A 26,305-nucleotide genomic window follows, 5' to 3' on the forward strand; every position below is an offset into this window, starting at 1 on the left:
TTTACTCAAGTACAAAGTACTCTTTTCCAAACCTCTTCAGTACTAGTTACTAGTTACTTTTTTACTGGTCATATATTGGGAAAAAAATACAAAATACCAACGAAAATCTCAATACATTTACTTGAGTAAATGTAATTAGTTACTTTCCACTTCTGCCAACCAACCAAACCAACCATACAAAAACAGCTTTTGTTTGGGTAGGATAATACATATGCTGAGAAATTACTGGTTTGTGCAAAACTAGTTTTTAGCAAACATTCATAAGGGTTTTTTTTTCGTTTTTTTTTCTACCACTCTTCTATGTTTCTTGTCAAGTAAGAAGGCTGACCTCTACACACCCAGACTCAATGACCTAGGTGTTTGGCATGAAAATATTTTCCCATAACGATTTTCCAAATGTGGCTCCCCTGTAAATGTAATAAAAAACATATAAAAATATGTTTTTTTTCTTTAATAAGGAACCGTATCTCCCATCTGTCCATCCATCTTCCTCTAAGTAGCCTGCATATCTGCAAAGGCCAACAGGTAGAGGCAGGCAGGTAATACCTGACTTTTATGGCACCCTGCAGACCCCTGACTGCACGCCAGTGGCTATACGGCACTAAGCGTTTAGCACATGGAGATCACACAGCAGTGGAAGGATACGCCTTAACGTGGTTGGTGTTTTTCCATCCATTTAATTACAGAGATTGTGTGGTGAAGGGTAAAAAAATAAGTAGTTTCAACTATTTAGTTTTTTTCCAATGGACCAGTTTTTGAAACATCTCTCACGAGTCTCTATGTGCTCTGCAGCAGCACAGGATCCAGAGCCTCAAACGCATTATACTTAAAGGGACCAGCTATCCCTGGATCACAGCTCGAGCACCAGTGTCCTGTCAATGGAGTACAGCGCGCATCTGAAGACCCCTTCTCTGAATCTTAAGTAAGCTGAAAGAAGGACTCCCGCCAGGCCTGCTATTCCTCTTTTTCCCCCCTTCAGTTTCCTTCCAGGAAACCCCTTTATAGTCCCAGCTCTACTTTGGAGGATAGGCCTAAGGTAACAGTGGGGCTTCTATCTGGCAAATCGTTTCAACAGACCGTCATGGACCCACACGGCCTCTCCGTGCTGTCCCATCTGAGGGCCAAGCCGGTGGGCAAAGTGAGGCGGAGGGTCCGGGAGCTCCGCAGCTCCACCGCATACTATGGTGAGGGAGGAGAAGGAGGGGGTCCGCCGACCCTGGACCTCAGCCACAGCGAGAGCCAGCGGCTGGCCGTGGACACCCTGATGGGGGAGGGCGGCGTGCAGGGCTACCGGGATCTGCTGACTACGGAGGGCGAGGTGGACTTTCTGTCGGAGCGGGAGAAGAGTTACATCCTGACGAATCAACAGGATGGACACGTGGGCGGCGGTGCGTAACGAGTTTATTTTGTGTTTTTGCAAGCGAATGATGTTATTTTTACGGCACATAGGCCTATAGGCTATATTTCTGCATCTGATGAGAAATTGCATTAAACAGATAGCGACACGGTAGATGGCGATGATGAAGTCGGGACGTCCCAGCAGTGTACGGGGCCACTGTCTCTCGGCCGTCTCTCTGCTTCAGAAGAGTCCGCTGATGGCAGCGCCACCCTGGAGCCCAGTCTGCCCCTCGGGAACCAGAACGGTAGCTAACCAATTTATGCCTACATGAATTGCCTCTGAGCTTAAACACGAATTACGAAACATTAAAATAGAAGACAATAGCAAAGCCATACCATTTGTATCCATAGGTTTACTCTACAAGCTAAAAAACGATTGTGGTTAAACTAGTTGAAAGGCTATATCATTTTCCCCAGCTTTGATCGGAGCAAAACTTCCCTTTTCATAGCCTTATTTGTATTTTTTTTTAATTAGACACATTTCACAAAGCACTTTACAAAAAAACGAACCAGATCAAACCAAATAGGCCTGCAGAATACAGAAAAGATCGTATAGAATAATCTAACTAAAACACCTCTGCATTATGAGCTCCTCTAAAAGGCAGCATGCGCTGTATTTCAGTCCTGTTGATGTTCTTGCTCTCACCCACTGAGGCGTGGAGCCGAGTGGATCGGAGCAGCAGAGCCAGTCCAACGTGGAAGTGTTTCTCCAGTCCGAGAGCAGGGAGGGCAGCATGAAGGACCTGGTCAGAGAGCAGATCCGAAAGGCTCAAACGGTATGTTCTGTGTGTGTGTGTGTGTGTGTGTGTGTGTGTGTGTGTGTGTGTGTGTGTGTGTGTGTGTGTGTGTGTGTGTGTGTGTGTGTGTGTGTGTGTGTGTGTGTGTGTGTGTGTGTGTGTGTGTGTGTGTGTGTGTGTGTGTGTGTGTGTGTGTGTGTGTGTGTGTGTGTGTACAACATTGTTTTTTTACAGGCATGCAAACTAGTCACCTTTCGGCCGTTTTTTTTTACAAAATTGGCCACTTGTGTGATTCGTGGAGATCCATTGAGAAAACATTGGGGGTGGGGGGGGTCTACAGTCTGACGAAAACGAGACGATAACTAAATAAAAAACTACGACTAAATCTTTTGACACTTTCGTCAACGAATAAAAACGAGACGAAAATGTAAGCGGGACGATTTGGGAAGCGATCCAATCAGAACTAAGCTCTTTATGTGGGGAAGTAGGCCTACTGATCGTCCCGCCCGGCAGGTCAACTAGCAAGCGCTGCTGCGTCGCAAGCAAGTGTCCCTTTGTAAACAGTTTGGCGTAACAATCACCGGTTAAAACACAACCAACTTGAAGTCATTGGTAGACGAGTCATCCCAAAATTCACGCAAAGATAAGCATCCTTAAACTGTTTTTTCTTTCAAGCTAATGTTATGTGTGTTTTTCGCTAAAATTGGAATACAATACAAGCTGAAAGAAACCACCCCTGTCCTGTAATGGTACCGGAGCTCTGTGCTGTCGACACCACAGCGGGGCACAGAAACACAGGATTCACTGTGGTTTCTGTGACATGATAAACACTAAAAATGAATACTAATGTTTTATAAAGAAAGCTATCTTAGTTGGAAAGCCACGCAACAGATAGCCAGGAGCAGAAATATAATATAGAGACAACTTGGAGCTGTGTGTGCGCGTATGACAAGGATGGGCCACTGAGTGCAAATAAAGCTAGTGCATCCCAGAACAATACCCTACAACAGACCAAGGAGGACGCGAAAAAAATAAAAAATAAATAAATAAACTCCGGGAAGTAAAAAAAAAATAAATTATTATATAAAAAATATATATATTAAAAATATATATAAAAACATACATAAAAAAAAAATATATATAAATTATATTAAAAAAAATTATATAAAAAAATATATTTAAAGAAATTATATAAAAAATAATTATATAAAAAAATAATAATAAAAAGAATTTGACCTGCGAGCGCATCTTTTTTTTTGGACCTGCACGCATCTTTTTTTTGGACCTGCGCACGCATCTTTGTTTTGGACCTGCGTGAGCATTTTTTTTTTTGGACCTGCGCGCATCTTTTTTTTTTACCAAAAAAAAATGCGTGCGCAGGTCAAATTTTTTTTAATATAATTTTTTAATAATTTTTTTAATAATTTTGTTTAATGTAATTTTTTATATAATAATTATATATATAATAATAATTTATATATATATATTTATATATATATATATATATATATATATCATACCTGCAAACTAGTCACCTTTCGCCGTTTTCAACTCAAAATAGATAATTTACGTGAATCGTGTAGATCCAAAGAGGGTTTTTTTTAAGGGGGGGGGCTGACCGACCAACCAATCAACCAACCATAGACTGTATAATAACCAGGGGAGCGCATAACTGGTATGCAAGTACGCATGCGCGCCCATAATCAGCAATGCGTAACGTCACTTGTGCCACTACAGCGCCTTTGCGTAACTCACCGTCAGGTCATCAAAACAAAACTACACGTGTATCTTGTACTACTTCTGCGTCTCCCCACCTGCAAAAAAAAAGGCAAAACGGAGCCGGAGCGCTGTGTGCACCGCTGTGTGCACCGCTGTGTGCACCGCTGTGTGCACCGCTGTGTGCACCGCTGTGTGCACCGCTGTGTGCACCGCTGTGTGCACCGCTGTGTGCACCGCTGTGTGCACCGCGCACACTGGAGAACTGCGCAAAATCAGCTGATCGCAATATCCGTCACTGTGAGACATCCTATCGCTCCGTGGCAGTGACGGAGTGCGTACCGAACACCATCTCCTGGTACTCAAATGAGTAACTCACTAAAAAAGTTATGTGCACCCCTGATAATAACCGACTGTATAATGAGCGAGAAACAAGTTTGCTATCTTCACAATAAAAAAATCTTTGGCCAAATGACTCCACGTTCCACGTTCCATGTTCCACGACCACCAATCGCTATCAAGATATACCACAGCGCGCGTTTCTTTCCCCATCGTTCCAGTCCTGGAGTGGACTGCTCAGTCGTAACTGACCAGTTTATGGGTTAATAAATGTGCCATTTTTGCTATAAGAAAATGTTGTCTTTTCCCTTTATTTTCTTCTGGGAGTACACCAGAATGCTTAATTTCCATGTTAAAATAGCAAAATTTGGCTAGGGGGGGATGCCCCCAGACCCCCCTACAACGGTTTAGTTTGTCACCTTTTTCAACCCTTATGAGTTTGCAGGTATGTTTTTAGTAGCACCCTTTAACCCCACAAAGTTCCTGTTTTGCTGTCTTCTTGGTAAAATGCAGACAATCTGCTCTGGCTATGTTCCTGGAAATGAAAAGAAGAGGAATGATGAGGCTTTCAAAGTTTGCAACAACAAACCCATACTCCTGTGGTGTCCGACCTCCTCAGGTCCTGGTGGTAGTGGTGGACACCTTCAGTGACGTGGAACTCTTGTGCGACATTCTGGAGGCCAGCGCCCTGAGGAACGTGCGTGTGTACGTACTGCTGGACCGTCTCAATGTACAGCAGTTCCTGGACATGTGTGTGACCCTGAATGTCAGCGGCAAACACTTCCCTGTGAGTCTCCGTCTTTCTCTCTCTTCCTGCCTTTTGGAAGCTAACCACCTACTGCTGCAGCCGGACCCACCCTTTTCAAACCCAATTAATTAGAGCCTGACTGATACTGGATTTTAGGGGTCAATACCGACATTAGGGAGTTAATAATTATCGATATTGATATATCGGCGATATTCAAAATATAAATGCATCAGCGTTGCCAGATTGGGCCAGATTTCCTGATGAATCTGGCAACACTGGGTGGAACGGCTCCTTGGGATTGGCTGCTCACCCTTTTGTAAGCAGCCAATGCTTTGGGCGACAGCGCCATCGCCTTCTCACAGAACATGTTGTCAAACTGTTAGTGCTGGGAGTGTGTACGTGGATAGAGGTTCAACCACCACAGTAGATGGTTTATATAGAGGTAATAACACTTTTAAATTGACACCATTTCAAAAGTTTTCATATCGGCGCATATCAACAAACATATACGCTGATAAAGATTGTGTATGTAATAGGCCAATATCGGCCATTAAATCAGCCAATCGATATATCTGTCGGGCTCTACATTTTAAGTCCCTCAAGTTGTACATTTAAAAACGTTCAAGTACTTAGTTGTATATATTATATTCTGAGACAACGTGTTTATGCACATCAATACAGTGGAGGATGGGTGAGAGTCATCTGAGGTCATCTGTTGCCCTGTGTGCGTGTGTAGAGGCTGTCGGTGCGCAGCGTCAGTGGACATGGCTACTGCACTAAGACAGGGAGGTGGCTCTCCGGGCAGATCACCCAGACCTTCATCATCAGCGACTGGACCCAGGTGCTGACCGGCTGCTACAGGTAGGAATGTTCTCCTGTTGTGGAGCTTCAGGACATGCTGGGATGTTTAGAAAGAACTTACAAGAAGTACTAAGTTGTTGGTAAGAACTTCTTAGTAAGAACTTTGATATGTGATATTTATGTATTCTGGAACTGTTCACACAGCAACTAATAGATTCAAAACTTGCATTTATGATTTCTATACTCTGTCCAGTTCTATTTTAGTGAAGCTAGGTTGTGCAGGACTATATCTCTTTTGGTAGCTACTCTAATTTAGATTGTTCTCTGCCTGACTTGCATAACAGTGTCAAGTAAAAGGGTAAAAATGTAAATGGAAACATTAATTAATACACGCAAGCTTCAAGGGACTCCAAATGTCTCTCCAATGTCAATCGGAAGCTTCTTGATTCAAATAAGACCTTCATAAAAACATGATGTTAAAATAACGTTAATGTAGTTCTAAAGGTATTTTTGAGACGCTGTTGTCAAAACCTGTGCTGTGTAGCAGAGGTTCCATCAGTGATCAATAGCTCACAGTGTTTTAGTGGATAGAAATGTGTGTCTGTCTTAAATTCTACTACTGTAAATACTTGCTGCTTTGACGTCGACCCTTTCCTGTCTGGGATTGGTATTACTAAGTGTGTGTGTGCCTCCTCAGTTTCTCCTGGCTTTCCTGGAAGGTCAACCGGAACTTCATTGTCCTCCTGGAGGGCAGCTCAGTGACGTCCTTCCGTCAGGAGTTCCGCAGGCTCTACCTCAGCTCCCAGCCGGTGCCCCCTCTCTTCCACGCCGCTGTGACCCTGACCCCCTCCGCCCCAGGCCCCACCCAGCACAGCCCCTCTGACTCTGTGCTGAGGAGCATGCTGAAGAGTCAGAGATGGGTCAACACCGGCAACGACAACATCAACGCCACCAAAGACGGGAAAAAAGCAGCAGCGGCGGCGGAAATCCCAACCGCTACAGATCCGACGCAGTTGGCCTTATCCCAGTTAGAAGTCGAACTCAACCGCGCGGAAACGTACGTGATGAGTCTGGCGCCGGGCCAAGCGCTGACGCAGGCGGACGGCCCCTCTCGATGGAACAGAGAGATGCCGCAGCACCTCGGCAAGGCTGAGGCCGACCACGGTCTCTCCGATGCTAATGTCAGCGGCAAGAGACGGTGGAGGACGCTGCAGGCATACGCGTCCCACGCAGCGCCCTCCGACACGACGTTCTCCCGCTCCTACCAACACAACGTCCCCGGTGTAGACGCCGCGTGGTGCGCACACGGCCCGTCCACCGCAAGGACGCAAATGAGTCCTCGCGCAGCAGGTACCACTAAGCCCGCTACGGGGGCTGGACGCCTGTACCCAGACTACAGCAGAAACCGCAGAGCAGCCACGGAGTCGGGGACGGCCGCGGTGAACTTTGACACGCTGAGACGATCGCAAAAGGCCCAGCCGAGGCCTGACACTGACACTCAGCCTCTGCTGAGGTCTCTATCGCTGCGAGCGCACACACAGGGCCTCTTTATCCGCACTCAAAGCCTAAGACAATGGCCAGCGGCCCAGCTGTCGCCACAGAACACCGGGTGCCGGACACAATCCCCCAAGTGTCTCATATCCCCACAACCCCATCATCTGAGGCCTGGAGCTGCATCCAAAGATACGCAATCCTTTCGGACTGATACCAAAACCGATTTCAAGTCTCCGGTGAATCCGCAGCTGGAATCAGGGTTTTCTGTGGCGGCCACTAAGGGCCCGCAGAGCTACCCCGCCCAGCAGTTGGTGCCGTCTCAACGGTTGCATTGGATTTCCCAGTTGCACTCCAGGCAGGTGGTGCCCGGGGTTAACGGAAGAGCCCGGCCAGAGGGACGTTGGCGCGCGGGGGAGTGGTAGGACCAGCGGAGTGCTTGGCAGACCAGCGATGCTCCGCAGAGGTACGGCATTCAGTTGAACGCTGGAGGGGAATCACTCAATGGGACTCAGGGGCCAACAGGACTTCTCTGGGCTGGTGTGGCTCCACCTCTGTGGAGGCTGGTCACTCGTTGCGGGATTCTGCGTCACGACATGAATGAGCTAGAAAACAGTATGCTTGGCATGAGGTGTTTTGTTTAAATGGTTAAATAAACGTTTTATCAGTGCATAATTAAAATGACTATGAATTGATTTCACAATCTGTGTGGACAGACATTGAACAAAATACCCCGCTTTTTCTGTGCTTGACTTATTTAGAACTGAATGAGATGAGACGGATCTGGTTTACAGTACCAAGAACCAAGTTATCTACAGTACACAGTACACAGAACCAAGTTATGTTTGACTGTTACTTGTATATTTTTCTGTTGCAAATAAATAAGCACGAGACATAATCAATGTAAAATCCAGAAAGCATCATGTTTTATTAACAAATAGTTTCACAATAAATATTCCAAAATAAAAATGTAAGTGTTTCATTTTAAGGTAAGCAGGTTTTAATTGTCAATATACATTCTTATGGACTCCCAGAAAGATGGGGCATTTACATTGTTTCAAAGCTACAATCCTCCACTAAAACTGTTTTCCTTCCCAATGTTAAGTCAGCCTTCTAAATCTGTTGCGGCTGGGCATCCATCTATGGCTGGTCTGTATTGGTCTCCTCCTGTACTCTGGCTTTCCAACACCTTGTTCCACCAGCACTCCCTGAAGCTCAGCTCACCAACACTGGCCAGACTTTCACCATCCTGGCCGTCTTCCCTCATCTTCTCTGGAGCCAGGTCCTCAGACAACACCTGGAAGCCACACAGTAAGGAGATTACTCCATTTAGGATGAAAGAAGAACCACAAATGTACGTTCACAAACGAACATATCCACAAAAAGTGTCAAAAGGGAAAAAAACATTCATTTGAAATACATTTGTTTTTATTTCTTATCAAGAGCCCTCACCGCAGTCAGCGTCTGTAACGTCTCCTCCGTAGGGTTGAGCCGCTCTAGTGCCTCATCTGACCTGCAGAGGGCGCTCTCACTGCGCTTCAATACGAAGGAGGACTGCTGCAGGCGAAGCATGCGCAATAAGAGCCTGAAAGGGGGAGAACATTTAATATTCAACGATAAATAACAAATACATAATCCCGTACAATGTAGTATCATCATTAACAACAGAAAATACATATGGAGTCAATACATGCACATAACTGCCTCGAATGTCTAACATGTTTTATTATCTTGTATGTTCCATTATATGTAGGCCAATAAAAAGTCAATTCAATCAAAATGGAGAAAATCCCAACAGGGAAAATTAATGGTGCAGCGAAAGCTACAGTCCATTGGGGGCGGGACACTTAAAACATCTGTGTAGATCGTTTCTTTGGGTTGCATCATCCGTTGCCGTGGAGGAGCTCATAGTAAATTCCACATTCCTTCCCCCTGCTCCCTTACCTCGTTCTGATAAAACACACGCAGGCCTCCAGCCAGGCTCTGTCCTCTCCCTCCCCGTCTCTCCTCTCTTCTCCCTGCCCTTCCTCCGTCCTGCTGCCATTAGTCTCAGCACCGGCTCCTCGCTCCTGCAAGGAACAGGGGCCTGCATCTGGGCCGAATACACATTGACATCCAGGTTATAAAAGGCATTAGGGTCAAAGCAGCAAACATTAATAGGTGTATTTTGGCAGTTGTATCTTGTATGATTGATTGATACCAAATACAAGCTGAGAATGGTCAAATGGGTGCTTTTAATTGAATCTGTAAATCGCTATATGCTTGCGAACACTGAACTGACTTCATCATCCACTTCCAGACGTACCGAGTGATGAGTTGGCCTCTAGCTGGTGTAGGCAGGTCTGTCCCAGGTTGTACCAGTGCCAGGGGTTATAGGGCAGCAGGCTGCACAGCTGCTCCAGTGCCGCCATCTTGGCTCCTAGTGCTCCAGAATGCTGATGGATGCTGACCTGGACGATATTTAATTTATTGTTTAGCATTTAGTATTGTACAACCAAACGTTACCTATTATATTTTGCTTTGCTGCAATCTTGAACCAGCTTTGATCTTACCATCAAATAGGATTAAAAAGGTGTGAACTATGCAATATAGTACTCTATATTGCAAAGAAAGTAACTTCAAATTGCATTCAACTTTACAGAGGCCTACAGTACATTCACCTTTACTATGAGGGTAAGAGTTTGTGTATTTACACTTCTTTATGTGATTATTTCTCATCATTAAACGTCTGTATATAGAGTCCTTGCAGTGAAAGAAGACACGTAGTGTGTCTGTTTGCATTCTGTTGCATACCTTTAGTAACAGCAGGCTGGTTAAATGACAGGTGTTGGAGGCTTCCTTGCTCTGGGGAAGAGAAACGTGCAGACCTGCATTGACACTCTTTTACATTCTGCGTTCTTAGATAAATAAGATAGCAGCATTAATCCAAACAGATGGTCAGGGGAGCCATTTGGAAGTGAACCATTTGGAACACGTCCACTATGTGGCTCGGCAATGTAGTATATGACTGAGTGTTGGGTCTGTCAGTGTACATACCAGTAAGTCAGCAAGCTCAAGGGCTCTCTCTCCTTGTCCTAGGTTGGAGTAACATCGGGCCATTCCCTCCCACACGTCTCTTCTGATCGTCAAGTTAGTGTCTGGGACCCATTCGAGACAGCTTTTGTAGGCCTCCAGGGCTTCCTGAAACATTGCAGAAACAAGACGGTTGTTATCTTGTTGTATACCTTTGGGAGCGTGTTTTGTAGTAGTGTTTGAATTGAGGTTACAATTACATAAAACTCATGTAATAGATGACCATTTAGGTTAAATTGAGGTGATGAAGGCGGGCCACTCTGTTAAATACTTTGTATTTCCTCTGCCTGCAGGCGAGATCCCCTCGGAATTTAAAGACCTTCTGCTTTTCCAACGAGTCTTCTGTGTCAAGAGCTGAACTCTGACAAAACCACTGGGGAAATGAACACAAACTTACATTGCTATTTTGAAACAACCAATTTAAGAATAAGTGGAAGTGGGGAAAGATTCATGTTGGCATTCATGTCAGTGGGTAAAAGCTTAAGAAAATAACCAGTATAACAAAAATATTTCACCCTAAACAGAAAATATACCACGCTGTCAATTCGTTTTGTTTGCTGCTTATGAGGGCCGATTTTTAGAATTTCAACAGATTAATTAATTGGTATTTACTGATCAGATGTCGTTCAATTTATTTGGTGCATGAATGTATTCAACAGGGGAAAGTCTTACCTGCGATTCACAACATTTTGCTTTGTAGGGTAACAGATTGACGGACGCTTTGTCCTTAGTTTCGCCAAACACAGAATCATCAAATGTACTTCCAAAAATCTCCATGTTGAATTATATGTGCCCAAACCTGATCAAATTGCTATTTACGAACAAGAACGCTACAACTATTTGACGTTCATGTTGCGCGCTGCTACATCTGCATTCAGTACGTCAATAAAAAACACCTCGAGTAGAATCATGTACGGGAACAAGGTTCCGCCTAGCGGTGTTCCTATGCAGCCTTGAACTAGGACGTCGAAGGGGTTCAGGTGTAGTTCCCTTATTTCTCCAGAGGTTAGTGATTTGTCCGGAGTAAAACTCAGTAGACCCATGATGTTATTATTATAGATCAATGTATCATGGCCTGGCTAAAAGAGCACACTTTAATTTAAAGAGAAGACAATGAATGTGGAGATATCAATGAGTTCATGATAATAATATAATCACAGAAATGTTTATTTTTATTTATCTTCTGAAATGTATGCTGAAAAAGAATCAATCTAATTAAATAACAAACTATCCACCAACGTATTGCGTCTCATGGAAGGACAATGAAATACCTCCTCAAACAATGAATGAATATCTACTTCTAGCTGGAAATTCAAAATATTTATTTCTTAATAAAAAAAAAGTGTATGATTAAAAGAGACAACATTCAGGTAAAACTGATTTTACTTAAAATGTTACCTGTTGCAATGTTACCGGTTGTAACAACAAACAACAGACTCAGCAAACATTGGACTGGTCCACCACCACCATTATCTTTCAATACAATGTGAAAATCACTGTGCTGCAGCAAATAATAGAGAAAAAGAAACATAGAAAAAGTGTTTGAAATGTAGGAATTGTCACTACTACTATTAGGCCTTTACCTATCAATACAACATCCCGAACATGTATTAGAAAATCCCAGTTATTGGCTGGAGGAACGTGGAAGGAAAAGCCAATTGTATATAGCTGCGGATTTGCTCAACATTTCAATTCTAACATTACTATTGTCCATCAACATTCAACCGCCCGACATACTGACAAGTAACTGTATATACACAGAGAGGACCATTGCGAAAACAGCCAAAGTATAAGCAAAAGGCCAGCGATAGAACAGCGGGTCAATCACAATGTAAACTTAGTTATACTGCACAGGGTTAACTGGTTTAAATGACAATAGCATCAGCTCATTGAACAGTACACTACAGCAGACCTAGCACAACTTAGAAGGAGCTGGAGCATCTCATATTTCAGCTCTATTATTGGTAATAGTAACAGAATTTAATAATACCGTATAACAAGGCAGAATATTCAGTCACACACTCTTTGGTTTCATAGGTCATACTTCCCAATTCTTTTTTTATAAGACTTGACTATATACTTAATATTTTAACTGTTACATACAGACTTAAATGAAAAGTACCATTGGCCAACATAAGCTGCTATCGTTTAATCGTAGTCAATACTTAGTAGAACATCAAAAATTGCCACACATTTTCCTCTAGGAAACAACCAAATGAATGTTGATTCCCCTAAAAAAACAGACACACTTTGTATCTTTTGTTTTATTGAGTTCTGGCTAGGAATATGTTACACAGAAAAGACTAGGTACCATGTAGCTACTCGGGCAGCCCTGAAAAACTAAAGCAAAACTGAAAGAAGAAAAGAACATCACTAAATTGCACATACTATGTGTGTCTGTATAACTCAATCCAATGACATGTGGACATTTCCGTTACTGACGTAATCCCTTAAATAGAAAGATATGAAACCATATACTATGGGACTGTCTAGACTAGAGCATTTTGATAGGGGCTGATAAACATGTTGATCCTAACAAGGGAAAGACATGGGGAGCTGGCATGTAGCTAGGTTAAAAACAAGCAACCAAACACTCACATTAAACCACAGGACAACAGAAAACACAGATTTCTGATCTCATTCGACTAGTGCCATTGGCTTAGCGCAACAACTCACTTACTTTAACCCGTTAGGACCAGCATGAGCAATAACCTGTGATTTACCAGGGTTAGCACTGTCAGTGCTCTGTGATTAACGTTTGGTTATTCTTGAACATAAGACAATACATTCATGGAACCGTCCCTTGGTACTGAAATACACATAGAAATGTGGGTCAAGTCTGACTAAATCAGCCTATATCCTGCACCAGGCAAACTAACCAAATATTGTATGTACAAAATGAAAAGCTGTTTGTCTTTGTTATTGCATGCAGTACAAGATTTACAGGATACCTTGCCAGACACAATTAACACGTATTTTTCGTATTTTCGTTTTCACTGCAAGGCACTTGACACATTATGGTAAACAATTGTACAGTTGAACACAACATCAAATTGATTGATTGAATTGATTGTTAATCTACAATAGCTTTTGGGATTCCAGATTGAAATTTACGATAGCTTTTTGGATTATAGCTAACAATTTATGTTGGCTTGGAAAAACGTCAAGAAATAATTTTTAACCATTTCTCAGTTCAAAATATTCATTTTTCAGTTCTTCCTTAAAGTGTGACAAGTGGCTAATGTAGATTCACGACAGTCAAAAACATTTTGAAAGTCAGACACATTATGTCCACGAGAGACACACAGACACTTAAAGCACGGGTACCAGTGGAAATAATGCAGCACTCGGTCATGCATCGCAACTTTTAAAAAACGTGTGAAATCTTTCACAGTGTCCTCCTAAGCATGTCTGAAACCGCTGGCAATCTGGCCAATCAAGAATATAAGCCACAAGGGCCCACCGTAGGTTCATCTAGTGAAAGATTCAGTGGTATCCATCCATTGCAGACAGAGGGAAGCAGAGGGGAGACTCTGTGATGGCCATCTTCATACAGGAGTACATGGTGGTATTTTGAGTGATCTCCCATCACAAGGTACGTTTAGCGCAACAACAACAATGCACAGTGAACAAGTATTTATTTTCTTTTTACATGGAACGTGCTCCAAAGAAAGTCTGAAGTCCAAAACATGTTAGCAGAAGTTAGTTTTGATAAGCCGCTGTTCTAAAATCTGCTTTCCCCCTTTTTTCACCGCCCTTTTGAGTATGTACAAAATGGGTGATTGGTAGAGAAAGTTGGCATAAATAACAAAGAAGCCCACAATGCAGATGAGAAGAGCCTTACGGTAAAGATGTCATGGGCAGGGAGGGTAAAGTAGAACTGATGCAAGAAAATGCATTTTGTATCACAATAGAAAACAAAAGACCAATTTCTCATTTCTCTCTTGCGACTGAGTTTGTAAAATAGCACTCAGGTTGTGCAACTTTGATAAAAGAAAGTGACGGATGACCCAGAACAATTGCTTAAAGCGATAAAAAACACCCCACTCTTGGGTAATACATATCAATAGAAAAATGAGACAATTGGTAGGATTTCTCCTTCTTAAAACACACCAAGTAAAAAAGGCAAAGTATTTGTTAAGACAATAGTATACAAAACAGATTTGGTCTCACAGAGCCATTAAATGGTATAATATGAGATAAAGGTGCCTAATGGGGACTTACTCCACGACTTACAGAAGTGGATAAAAAGTGCATGCTTGCTTTACTCTTTCACTGTCAGTGCAAAGCACTAGCCTGTTGGAAATACCGAAAGGTTTTTTTAAATCAATTAATTAGCACCTATTTCTGTATTTCATTTTTCCAATAGCCTTGAATAACAGAGCAGTAGTCTCAAAATCCTCTTCAACCTTAGATAGAAATAAAACAAATACATGACATAAAATAAAATAAAAATCCAGATTTTTGGTAGGCTTCAAGTGACATGGGGGGGTTTCTCAAAGAGAACATTTACAATAGGGAACAACTCTGTCTGACAGTCTCCACACTCCATATATTCGACCAGCGTACCCTAATGAGTACACCAGCACAGTGTGTGGAGAGAGTAGGGCTGAGCCACATGTTTACGTCCTATACTTTGGCACAGGAAGAGGCCTCCATTTTAGTTACTATCTTTCCAATTTGGTTTGAAACAACATATTTGGTTGGGCATTTAACCGATCTTAAGAAATGTATTAAAAAAGAAAAAACTAACTAAAAGGCATGATTGTTTTTTCGCATCATAATTCAGATTTGTGTGTATGAATTTTCATATTATGAATACATCACAAATTAATGAATGTATGTTCTAATAAAAAAAGGGAAGACTCATTGGAAATAAAAGGAAGAATTCTGCATTCTGCATCATTATTATTAATAAAATCATTATTATTATTATTATTACACTCAGAGCATACATTTCCTCTAAGGTGCTTTTCCTCATCCACCTTGACATACCTTTGGGAGTCAACAACACTTTCCTATGACTGATTGTACACAAACATAATACAAAAGATGTCAGTCGCCTTTTTAACACAAGGCATCAATCAGACACATGTCTTTCTCCCAATGGATTATCAACTTGTATTAAGGCCTTATTTCTCTCTGTACTAAAAGTTACAACCAGGTGCTACATTTAAATGTTGCGTCAGTCTGCTATGCAAATCGACATAAGCCAGTAGTAAAGAAGGTGCACATGCTGTGGTTTGTGTTCGTTGGAGAGTGGAGCGCTACGATGAACCGCCGCCGGATCAAAAGCGCCTCAGACGACCACAGCAACGTCTGCGGGGTAAATTCAAACTTGCCGCCTTTTAGCAGAGAGGCAAGAGTGTGCTGCCAATATAACCACGGAAATTGTTTGGCAGCATATCTTCTAAAATAGGGAACTGGGCTATATCAAATCCCTATGGATAAAAAAGGCACACTTTTCTAAAACATGTTTATAATAAAATATGTGGCAATTTATAAGGTGTGCTGCTTGGGGTCCTACAGTCCTGTCAGAGACCCTGTTTCTCAGATCTCCTGTTCCATTCCCTACAGTCAATAAGCATAAAGACAACGAGTCTTTCTCTCAAGCCTTCCTCTACCGTCACAACCGTTCTCAACATAACTCGACCGGGAGAACGCTATGAAACTCGCATTATATGCAGACATGAAAAGATCGTTCACGTGTGTCTTGACAGTATGGTCGATTCATATGACGAATCAAAAGACATGCAAAAACCCACGGCTACGAGAATGGCTTTAGCTTACCACTGCATGCTCACACTAGTGACTATATTTACATGGAGGGCCTTCCCCGGGAACGCCACCGCTAGTCCTCCGAACCCGACAGGGACTTCCTCACGCTGCGGGACGGCTGCCACACCTCGCTCTCGTCCGACTCGTCCTCCTCCTCCTCTTCGTCGTCCTCGTCTTCGTCGTCCACCTCGTCCCCCGTCGTCATGGCGGTGGCGGCGGCGGCGGCGGCCTGCCCCCGGGTGGGCGTGGCCGGGTCTACCAGAGACGCCTCGTGGCCGTCGTCCGCCTTGCCGGTAGGCTCGCCGTGGTCCAGGAAGGGGTCCAGGCCGGTGTCCACGCGGCGGTGGACCTCGGCGAACCACTCCCTCACCTGGAGGGGGAGGAGGGGGAGGAGGGGGCCGGGGACACACGTCAGCGGAGAGCGAAGGGGCCCGTCTCGAAGACTTTCATCTCAATAAATGTCTCTTAAAGGTGACATATTATACCGCCTGGTGTGAGTGTGATTAGCCGTCACAAGCCGTTTTGAAAATCGGCCTCTTCTGACATCACAAGTGGGTGTGTCCACCTAGATGTGTGCTGGATAGATCAGTCTACCAGGCCACCCAGTGGACTGTAGCAAACGTTGCTCATCTATCCAGCACACATCTAGGTGGACACGCCCACTTGTGATGTCAGGAGAGGCAGATTTTCAAAACGGCTTGTGACGGCTAATCACACTCACACCTGGTGGTATAATATGTCACCTTTAAAGGGCCCATCTTCATGATTTTCATCTCAATAAATGTCTGTTAAGTCACGGTCTATCGTTCAATGCTGAGGTAAAACAATGGTGGTTGATGCCTGTGGCCCACTGAGGAAAGCTAGCGAGCTATTGAAGTGTTTTGGGGGAGAGACTTTGGCAGGAGGTCTGAAGGGAGGGTGGGATTCTTCAGATAGATACTTTGTAAATGTAGCTTTCTCAGGCTGGTTTCTCCAAAATGCCTACCGTAGCTTTAAAAAGGTACAATGTGAAACACGGTTAAGTTTGAAATGCTGTCAAACACATTCTGTTATCAAGACGCTAACTTTAAGAAGACATGGATCTACATTCAGTGCTCCGACTCCTGAGCAGCGTGGAAACGCTTACTCAGGGTTTGAAGAGAGTAGGGAAAGGAAGGGCTGAATAGCAGAGCAATTTTTAATGGTGTGATTTTAACAATATAGAGTGTTGTTCTTGTGGTAGAGTTGGCTTAGGTTGATTCCTTTTAAATTAGATAGATTTAGACCGCTGATTAAGGAGAAGGAGAAAAAACGAATGTGCAAGTGTAAGCGTAAGTGTAAGCCTTTGAGCGGTACCTGTTCGTAGCTCATGTTGCTCTTGGACACCAGCTCGTCCAGGTCCAGCTCATTGAGGAAGCGGTGCCTCAGGTAGTACTCCTTCAAGATGTCCCGCCCACTTTTGAACTTCACCAGCGGCGGGGACCGGTCCAGCTCGGAGGCCGACCTCTTGGGCTGCTTCCTGGTGCGGGAGCGGCCCCAGCCGCGGTTCCGCACGCGCCTCTTCCGCCCGTTGTTCCCGCCCCCTGCCGCCGCCGCCGCCGCCTTCCCGGCGGCCCCGCCGCAGCTCAGCCCGTCGCCGCTGCCGCTCTGGTACTGGAAGAACCACTTGAGGTTCCCGTTCTTCCAGGAGTAGCGCGAGTCCCCGAACCAGTTGACGATGTAGGAACGCGGCAGGCCACTCTCCTCGGCCAGGCGGTCGTACTCCTCGCCGGCCGGCCACTGGGTGCGCACGAAGGCGCTCTTCAGGATGTGCAGCTGCTCCGGGGACTTCTTGGCCTTGTCCCGGCCGTCCTGCGACTGCTTCCCGCGGCCGCCCGGCGGCGTCTGGCTGCCCTTGCGGAACAAAGAGGAGGAGGAGGAGGACGGCGTGGGCGAGCTGGGCTGCCGCGGACTCGTCCTGGCGACCCCTTCGCCGCCCTCCGCCTCCATGCGCCCGGCGTCCGGGGAGCGGGAGGAGGAGTGGCAGGAGGATGCGGCGGTGGCCGGCGGGGCCTTGCGGCGCTCGGTGAACCAGGCGTCGATCTCGCGGCGCGTCAGCTTGGTCTCCGTGCGTAGCCGGCTCAGCTCCTCGTCGGCCGGCGTGCCGCTCTTCTCAAAGCTCTCCTCCAGCAGCACCAGCTGCTCCGGCGTCTTCTCCTTGAACTTCTGCAGCGTGAAGTCCGGGAAGGCGTTCCACGTCTTGGGCGTGCGAGGCTCCCGGGCCGGGGGCGTGCGCGGCGGCGGGTGGGGCGACGTGGGCTCGTCGCTCGAGTCGATGACGATGGGGCCGCCGCCGCCGCCGCCGCCACCTCCCGCCCCTGGGCGGCCGGCGGCGTCGTTGAACACGATGACGTGGCTGCTCTTGGAGTTGCGCTGGTTGTAGCGCGTGTCGCTGAACCACTTCTTGATCTCGCCCTTGGTGAGGTTGGTGAGCCGCATGAGCCGGGCGATCTCGGCGTCGCTGGCGAACGTGTTCTTGGTGTAGCTGGCCTTCAGCTCCGCCAGCTGCTCCTTGGACTTCTTGGGCCGCATGCCAAAGGTGTCGCAGCTGAGCGCTGAGTTTTCCTACAACGATCAGGGAGGCAAAAATGGCTGACCTCAAGAAGTACACAACCCACATTAGTAGTTACATTTCTCATCACATAAATATTGTTCCTTTCCGGAAAAAGAGAAAAAGTAAAGTAAGACATTTTAGCCGCAAAGCCCCCTTTTTCGGTTGAAGGAGCATTCACAGACACAGGAGAATTGGTACTGATATCACTATACAAGAGTGACGACTGTTAGTCTCATCCAAGTATACTGTAACACAAAAAACATTATAGAGTTCATTGAAACATTGCTAATAAATAACCATAAATCTGATGATTTGCTACCGTAACCAAGTTTGTCTGTCCATTCCATACATTGTATAGATACTAAAGCACAAGACAATACTTCCGCAGAGGGCAGAGTGACGGAATTATGGATTAGATACCGTGAATCATGGTTTTGAAATTCCCAAAGCGTCATTCTGATACGAAGAAGACGCTCGCAAACAGAGACGGCCAGCAGAGAACAAACGAGCGCGGTGGATACAATACAAGAGGACTCCCCACCTGTGGAGAGAGGGATGGGGGCTGAATGGTGGTGGCCCTCTTGAGCTCACTATTCCCTGGGCTGGGCTGAGAGGAGAAGCCCTTGGCGCTCTGAGCCTGGTTGGGCATGCCGGCCACGGTCAAGGTGATGGGACTGGTTACTGGCAGGTTGCCCCCTGGACCCACCTACATGGAGCCAACACTGACACTGTTAAACCCTGTTTCCCTCCATGAAAACAGATGCCAAGTAAAAATAAAAGGGTCTGAGATTTGAGTGAAACAAAAATGTATGAGATAATTTGATGCCTTGTAAGAAAGAGGAAGCATGGGATGTGGGCAAAGCACAAAATGACATGATTGCATATAAGAAAAATTGGTGATGGGAAACTGTAGAGTGGAAAAGGCGGACATCTAGGACGTCGGCATGTCGATAAATGCAGACAAAGTTTGGTCAATATCAGCTGATCTAAAGGGCTGATTATGGTTCCACGTCGACCCAACGCAAGGACCACGCAGACGCTTCAACGCAGTCGTGAACCTGTATTGGTTCTGCTTCGGGTTTCAGTGAGCGGACCAATCGGTTTAACCTCGACGCAAGGTTACAATGTTTTGGGAGGCGCACGTGAGGCCCTTGCGGTGGACGCGAGGGAGGGTCCGCAAGGACGTAACGGCTCCGTAAACCCCCTTGCGTTGCGTCGACGCGGAACCACAATCAGCCCTTAACTCGTTGTAGATCAGACCACTGGTTGTGCCGGGCCCCACCTGGGTGAAGAGCAGGCCGTGCTGGCCCACGATCTGGCAGGTCTGCAGGATGGACTGCAGCCCGTTGGCGGCAGCCGACAGGTGGTGGGCGGGGATGACCGTGATGGTCTGGGGCACCGTGTGCACCGTGCCGTTGAACTGCTTCCTCCGTGCCTCCTCCACCTCCTCGGGGGTCCAGCTGACGCCGTGCTTCAGCCGCTGGGCCGAGAACCACACCTTGGGGGGGGGGGGGGGGGGGGGGGGGGTGTAGTGCCAGTAGTAGGTTAAACTAGTGAAGATAACCACCACAATTGACCGTTGCTCTTGCTTTTAAACACATACCGGTACATTAACCAACTGCCTACCTGTGTTAAAGGTCCCATATTATGCCACCAGTCTACCTGCCTACCCAGTGGACTGTAGAAAATGTTGCTCACCTATCCAGTACACATCTAGGCGTACACGCCCACTTGTGATGTCAGAAGAGGCAGATTTTCAAAACGGCTTGTGATGGCTAATCCCACTCACACCTGGTGGTATAATATGTCACCTTTAAGGTTAGGGGCTACACCTGTGTTTGTCCTGCTATGATGGCTCTGTGAAAAGGATCCACCGTCAGTGTGTTATATTCACTCGTTTAGTTTACTTCCCGGGCCCTGGTACGTAAGGGGCAGACCCATAACTAGCATTACCTGTATTTCCCCTATGATGAACTATTGCAGAAAATGAAATAAATATATGTTTGTACGAAACAAACGGCCCTCTACCTTAATCTGCTCCTCGGTGAACTGCGTCTGGGCGGCCAGGCTGGCGATCTCGGCCATGGACGGGTAGGGAAACTTCTTGTAGGTGTTGCCCAGCAGTGAGTTGTTGTCCATGGCTGCGCTGTAGGAGGGGATGCTGCTGAGGGGGACCAGGAGCTGGGGCTGGACCACCGCTGCTGCAGCCGCCGCCGCTGAGCTCTGCTGGGCCTGGAGGGCGGACAGCACCTGAGCAGACACAACGGACAACCAGGGGAGGACTGAGGTTAGCAGTGGCTCAAACTTACATAACAAATAATAATAATAATAATAATAATAAACTTTATTTGTAATAGCACTTTTCAAAACAGGATTACAAAGTGCTTCACAGAACAGATTAAAACATAATTTTAAAAAATGACACACAAAAAACATTGTAAGAGAGTAAAATATGTACTAACAAAGACATCATAAAATAGAGCAAAAGGAAGAGAGCAATGTGTTAAAATAATAATCCCTTAAATAATAGTCAAAGGAAAATATAACTTGGGAACTGAAATATAAAATATAACTTGGAGCAGGATCATGCAGAGCAGATCAGTAAAATCTTAAAATGAACACTCAAAACTACAGGCAACCAGTGGAGAGAGGCAAGGACGGGAGTAATATGGTCTTGTCTCCTAGAATTAGTTAAAAGCCCAGCGGCAGCATTTTGTACCAGCTGGAGGCGGGATGTGGCTTTCTGACTCAGCCCAGAGTATAGGGAGTTACAATAATCTAAACGTGAGTAAATAAAAGCATGGATAACCTTTCCAAGGTCTGTACAAGATACGAAGGACCTGATTTTAGCAATGTTCCTCAACTGGAAAAAACACGATTGAACAACACTTGTTATTTGGCCATTAAAAGAGAGATTAGGGTCAAAAATCACCCACAGATTACTGGCAGCAGATTTAACATTGGTGGACAGGCCACCAAGATTAGACTGCATGGAGCTGATAGCATTAGGGGGGCCAAATTGAAGAATCTCAGATTAAGCTGGAGAAAGTTCTGAGACATCCAGCACTTTATGTCAGCGAGGCACGACATGACACGTATCAAATTACCTGTCTCATCAGGCTTAAGTGGGACATAGAGCTGGGTGTCGTCCGCATAACATTGGAACTGGACACTGTGTTTACGAATGATATCCCCCAAAGGAAGCATGTAAATTGAAAAGAGCAAGGGACCTAAGATCGACCCCTGAGGAACACCACAAGAGAGGGGGGCCCCGAGAGGAAAAGAGGCTTTACCTATAGCAACAGAAAAACTTCTATCTGTAAATATATACACAAACATATTATTCCAGTGGACAATAGTTTGACGGTCAAGATTAACTAGGTAATGCCTGATGATTTTTTCAAATTAAACTACGCGTTTATGGTAGGGAAATGTTGATTTCAATGTTCAGGATTGCCTCCTAAACGTATAACGCTTATCTGAAACTAGTAGTGGGAGCAGCACTGTTACTACTCATACTTCATTTAAAGCATTTGACAGATCACACTAAACTAATTAGTCCTACGCTTACAATTAATGCTTATTATGATTTATGCATATAAACAATATTATGCTTTTCTCCATATCCAAACCTATGGACACACATACGACAATTTCTAGAGTAAAAAATATTAGAATATATGTGAATAGTGATTATAATATATTAATAAGAATAGTTGATAATAATACATATTTATAATATAAGGTAGTAAGTAATTCATAATAAATAGAAACTGATTCATGTTGCAGTGGCACTGACTTGAAGGGATATTTGGTCAGTACATTTTTTAACCACATTTCCAATCATAACACATTAAACCAATGAAAAAACACATGTGCCGGCGATAAGAAATAAACTACACATTCACGAGTAAATCAAAGCAGGCAGCTTGGCAGTTAGAAAATGGACGGTGTGCACCATTTAGTAACATTCCTCGATAAACGGATGTTAATTGTGAACTAATATACTTAAATAATCGTTTCACAGCTGCAACACATTGTGCTGCAACACATTTGTCTAATTAACAAACGTCGGTCTGAATGGGAATGTGTCAACTGATATCAACTGATGGGTTTGAATGTGAACTGATCAATGTGTTTGAATGGTAACAGATCAATGTGTTTGAACGGTAACAGATCAATGTGTGTGAACGGTAACAGATCAATGTGTTTGAACGGTAACAGATCAATGTGTGTGAACGGTAACAGATCAATGTGTTTGAACGGTAACAGATCAATGTGTGTGAACGGTAACAGATCAATGTGTTTGAACGATAACAGATCAATGTGTGTGAATGTGAACTGATCAATGTGTGTGAATGTGAACTGATCAATGTGTGTGAACGCCCGGTAACAGATCAATGTGTGTGAATGGTAACTGATCAATGTGTGTGAACGGTAACTCCTCACCTGAGCCAGGCCTGCGGGCAGCACTGAGGAGCTGAGCGCTGACGACTTCTTCCTCTGCTGCTCCGAGGGGGGCATGTTAACCAGCAGGCTGCCCCCCCCAAACCTCATGGAGTCCTGGAGGAGCATCTCCACGGGGGTCATCGGCCCCAGCGGAGCCTCGATAGGCTGCTCCTGCTCCCCTCCTCCTTCCTCTCCCTCTCCTCCTCCTCCACCTCCTAACCCTGTCCCGAACACGTCGGCGGCCTCCTCCCTGGACTTGAGGGACACGGCGATGCGTTTGGGTTCCGCCTTGCTCTTCATCCTCATGATGGGGGTCTTGCTGAGGGAGATGGCTGCGACGGCGGCGGCGGCCTGGTCCTCCACTACCTCCTGCTCCTGCTCCTCCTTCTCCTGCCCCTCTTCCCTCAGCGGGGCCTGGGCTTCCACCCCGGGTACAGCGTCACAAGGCTGCTGTTCGGACAACGTGGCCGTCTCTCCGTCCCCACACAGAACCCCCTCTGGAGAGGGTTCTGCTGGGCTTGGTTTCAGCGAGGAGAGGGGCTCTCTGCGGCCTTCCACAGGGGGGAATGCGGGGTCTTCTGCAACAAGTGTTTTGTTTAAGTTTTTTGTGTCAGAATTTAACAAGGCTTAACTAATGAGCCAAAACCTTACTTTCGAAAACCGGGATGTTCCACTAAATGCGATACACTCGATTTTGTATGATCATCCTTAGAGATTCTCTGTTCCCTCATAATTTATTTGAGTCAAGCTGTTGTACATTCAATCCAACAAATCAGGAATAACTATAAATGTTAAACTAATTATGGCTCTCAATTATGTACATATGTGAAAACTTTATAGTACAACTTTATATTATACTTTATAGTTATTATTGAGAAACATTATAGAATTAAACAATACAGAAACTATAGAGTCTGTCTGGGAGACTGGAATGGGTGTAGGTGGCATTCAGCCTTCTCAATAGGTATTTCAGGCAACATGTCTGCAATCTCACCTGTGTCGGGTGGTGTGGGTGTAACCACCACAACGGTCTCTCTCATCTCCTCCGGCGCTGCTGCTGCTGCTGCTCTCTCCTCATCGTCCTCACAGCTCGTCTTCCTCCCCGCCTCCTCCTCCTGGACCACTTCCTCGCCCATCACCTTCTTTCTCTCCTCCTCCTCTTCCTCCACCTGCTCCACCACATTGGACGGCAGCACCATGCAGGGCGTGGTCGACTTCCGGCGGCTGGACATGGTGGCGCCGAACCCCTGGTAACGGTTTGAACCGTGGGATGAGCGGGATCCGCAGGTGAACGGGCAGTGGTCTGGAGGGACTCGAACAACACGGCTGTCCCGTGCTCGAGTCCCCGATGCGTGGAGGTCTATCGAGGGGGAGAAACATGTGATATGTCCACACTACAACGATGGACTGAGGGATCATTGACATGGAGAACAGAAAAGGGTTTGTGTATATACTTGATTGAAGAAAATGAGACCACCACGGTCAAGTAGATGGCTATCGTATTTACAACATCACCTTATGTTTCGCCTGATTTCATACTGGGTTCAAGTCCTTGCAACATATGAGGACAGACAAGAAGAAACAGCAGCAAAGAGAAGTATTTTAAATTATCGAGTAATCTTCACTCGATTCTGTGTAGTCAGAGGTCTGTAATCTTCCTAAATAGCCAAATAATAAACACATGTATGTAAGGAACAATGGTTTGCTAAGTATAGCAATTTTGATTGTATTTTTATATAAATTGTCAACATAGGCTATGTAAAAACAACAAATGAAATGATTTTTAAGCCATGGTCATTATCCATGTGGTGTCAAGGGAAATGAGCTGTAGGCAGTAGTAATAACACAATAGATGATATAACATAATTATGTCCAATTTGGTTGCTAGACCGCCTGATTTCAAAAACAGAATGTAGGCAGACCAGTGAAGAAATCTCATTACATTTTTTTAATATAATTTTTTGGCAGGTGGGCTACAACTTTTTTTAAAATTGGCATTTTAAAAATGCTCGTACAATGATTCACAATAATGAAGAGCATGGTTGGATTTATTCCCGCTAATTAATGTTTGCAGATGAATATAATGGGATATCTAGCTTTTAATAGCATCTAGCCTGCATGTATGGTGGGCTAAACTAGCCAGTTAGCTGGGCCACTCATTATTGATTATGTCTGGTGGTAAACTTACTGTAACAACTAAATGTGCAGTACTGCCACCAGGCTATTGTGAAGAAAAGTAGTTTCTGAGTCAGGGCAAAAGAGCTTTCGGGTTCTCTTTGTTCGTATCGCTTAGTCCTTCCTACCCTGGTTGAATCGTTCAAGCCTAACCCGGCCGGGACTGCAGTATTTCGGCTTGCGGGTCTCCCAAAAACAGCGGAGGCAGACAGACGGACCGACGAGACTCCCGTCTATCGCTTCTGTCTGCAGATGCTGAAAACATGAACCATCTCTCGCTCTGCTCACATTTCGCCTTCCCAAACGCCGCTTTAAAGTTATTTGAACATTCCCATCACCGCGATAGTTTCGCCATGTCCGCGGGTTTTGTGGCGGTTTGCTGACCCAATTCAGTTATTTTATAATGGCAGAATTTCTTTAATGATCAAACGGCGTCATTATTCAATGTGATACGTCCTGACGTCATTCCTGGGCGACTGGCTGTGCGTTTTGGCGTTTTCAAACTTATCGAAATTCAATGTGCAGGGGTTTAAAACCCTTCAATATTAAACCTTAGTACGTATTATATACACACGCATACGAAACACACACACGCCCACCCATGTGCTCTGCTCTGAATACATGGACGACGCTGGAACTATCTGTCCGTAAACTGAACCTTTGCTGCCAAAATGTCCTCACATGACCCGTCATTTCAGAACGCTCAGGAGGCTCCAGAGGCTACTTGAGGACACCATTAGACATGTACCATGACTGGCAATGCTCCGATTTTATACTGTGCGGGGTGGTTTTGTACCACGCTAAAATAAATAATTTTTTTAATCTATATTGAAAATATTGCATTTCTATTTATGTCCGCAAGTGAAACGATGTTTGAATACATGCTGGTTTTATTCGCAGCAATCATGCGTCAAAGGTGTTTTATTTATTATGTGTTGTTTTTTTTGGTAACCCTTCACATTTGACACAATTGCTCTTTCGATTAATGCTACTCTGAATATTAAGTCCTTCAGTACACACATACTTAGC

At 45.0% G+C, this 26,305-nt stretch overlaps 3 protein-coding genes across 6 annotated transcripts; 1 reads left to right on the forward strand and 2 right to left on the reverse strand.

Moving 5' to 3' along the window:
* The first annotated feature begins 1,023 nt into the window (after positions 1–1,023).
* On the forward strand, positions 1,024–7,944 carry LOC311352187 (protein FAM83A-like). The gene is made up of 6 exons (XM_084472407.1): positions 1,024–1,388; positions 1,497–1,643; positions 2,053–2,174; positions 4,810–4,977; positions 5,675–5,799; positions 6,437–7,944. The coding sequence occupies exons 1-6, from the start codon at positions 1,082–1,084 to the stop codon at positions 7,653–7,655; spliced, it is 2,088 nt and encodes a 695-aa protein (XP_084328533.1). The 5' UTR covers positions 1,024–1,081; the 3' UTR covers positions 7,656–7,944.
* A 190-nt stretch (positions 7,945–8,134) lies between these two features.
* cUnh8orf76 (chromosome Un C8orf76 homolog) lies at positions 8,135–11,155 on the reverse strand. Of its 2 annotated transcripts, XM_084471291.1 has the most exons (8): positions 10,975–11,155; positions 10,574–10,675; positions 10,267–10,410; positions 10,024–10,074; positions 9,536–9,680; positions 9,175–9,322; positions 8,683–8,815; positions 8,135–8,527 (listed from the first exon to the last, which is right to left on the reverse strand). In XM_084471291.1, exons 1-8 carry the CDS (start codon positions 11,077–11,079, stop codon positions 8,336–8,338), a joined length of 1,020 nt encoding a protein of 339 aa, XP_084327417.1. In that variant the 5' UTR covers positions 11,080–11,155; the 3' UTR covers positions 8,135–8,335. The 2 variants fall into 2 exon arrangements, with proteins under 2 accessions (XP_084327417.1, XP_084327418.1); XM_084471292.1 differs by lacking the exon at positions 10,574–10,675.
* A 475-nt stretch (positions 11,156–11,630) lies between these two features.
* On the reverse strand, positions 11,631–25,900 carry zhx1 (zinc fingers and homeoboxes 1). 3 transcript variants are annotated; one of them, XM_084471577.1, is made up of 8 exons: positions 25,405–25,900; positions 24,096–24,461; positions 23,102–23,679; positions 20,681–20,902; positions 19,935–20,150; positions 19,194–19,358; positions 17,416–18,663; positions 11,631–16,450 (listed from the first exon to the last, which is right to left on the reverse strand). In XM_084471577.1, the coding sequence occupies exons 2-8, from the start codon at positions 24,331–24,333 to the stop codon at positions 16,154–16,156; spliced, it is 2,964 nt and encodes a 987-aa protein (XP_084327703.1). In that variant the 5' UTR covers positions 24,334–24,461; positions 25,405–25,900; the 3' UTR covers positions 11,631–16,153. The 3 variants fall into 3 exon arrangements, with proteins under 3 accessions (XP_084327703.1, XP_084327704.1, XP_084327702.1); XM_084471578.1 differs by having other exon boundaries at positions 23,102–23,676; positions 25,290–25,900; XM_084471576.1 differs by having other exon boundaries at positions 25,290–25,900.
* Positions 25,901–26,305: the final 405 nt, after the last annotated feature.

The sequence above is a fragment of the Micromesistius poutassou genome, assembly GCF_964030765.1.
Source record: "Micromesistius poutassou genome assembly, chromosome: 8".
NCBI lineage: Eukaryota > Metazoa > Chordata > Actinopteri > Gadiformes > Gadidae > Micromesistius > Micromesistius poutassou.

What these genes read in the sequence shown, in the direction of transcription:
- LOC311352187 (XM_084472407.1), top strand. Translation starts at nt 1,082, where the DNA reads ATGGACCCACACGGCCTCTCCGTGCTGTCCCATCTGAGGGCCAAGCCG. An exon ending in GGATGGACACGTGGGCGGCG is followed by an intron (nt 1,389 to 1,496) that starts GTGCGTAACGAG and finishes TGCATTAAACAG; the next exon opens with ATAGCGACACGGTAGATGGC. An exon ending in TCAGCGGCAAACACTTCCCT is followed by an intron (nt 4,978 to 5,674) that starts GTGAGTCTCCGT and finishes GTGCGTGTGTAG; the next exon opens with AGGCTGTCGGTGCGCAGCGT.
- zhx1 (XM_084471577.1), bottom strand. Translation starts at nt 24,333, where the DNA reads ATGTCCAGCCGCCGGAAGTCGACCACGCCCTGCATGGTGCTGCCGTCC. An exon ending in ACCCACACCACCCGACACAG is followed by an intron (nt 23,680 to 24,095) that starts GTGAGATTGCAG and finishes CACTTGTTGCAG; the next exon opens with AAGACCCCGCATTCCCCCCT. An exon ending in GCAACATGAGCTACGAACAG is followed by an intron (nt 16,451 to 17,415) that starts GTACCGCTCAAA and finishes CTCCCCCTCCAG; the next exon opens with GTGAGGGAGTGGTTCGCCGA.
- cUnh8orf76 (XM_084471291.1), bottom strand. Translation starts at nt 11,079, where the DNA reads ATGGAGATTTTTGGAAGTACATTTGATGATTCTGTGTTTGGCGAAACT. An exon ending in CAAAATGTTGTGAATCGCAG is followed by an intron (nt 10,676 to 10,974) that starts GTAAGACTTTCC and finishes TCATTTCCCCAG; the next exon opens with TGGTTTTGTCAGAGTTCAGC. An exon ending in CCAGCCTGCTGTTACTAAAG is followed by an intron (nt 9,681 to 10,023) that starts GTATGCAACAGA and finishes AATATCGTCCAG; the next exon opens with GTCAGCATCCATCAGCATTC.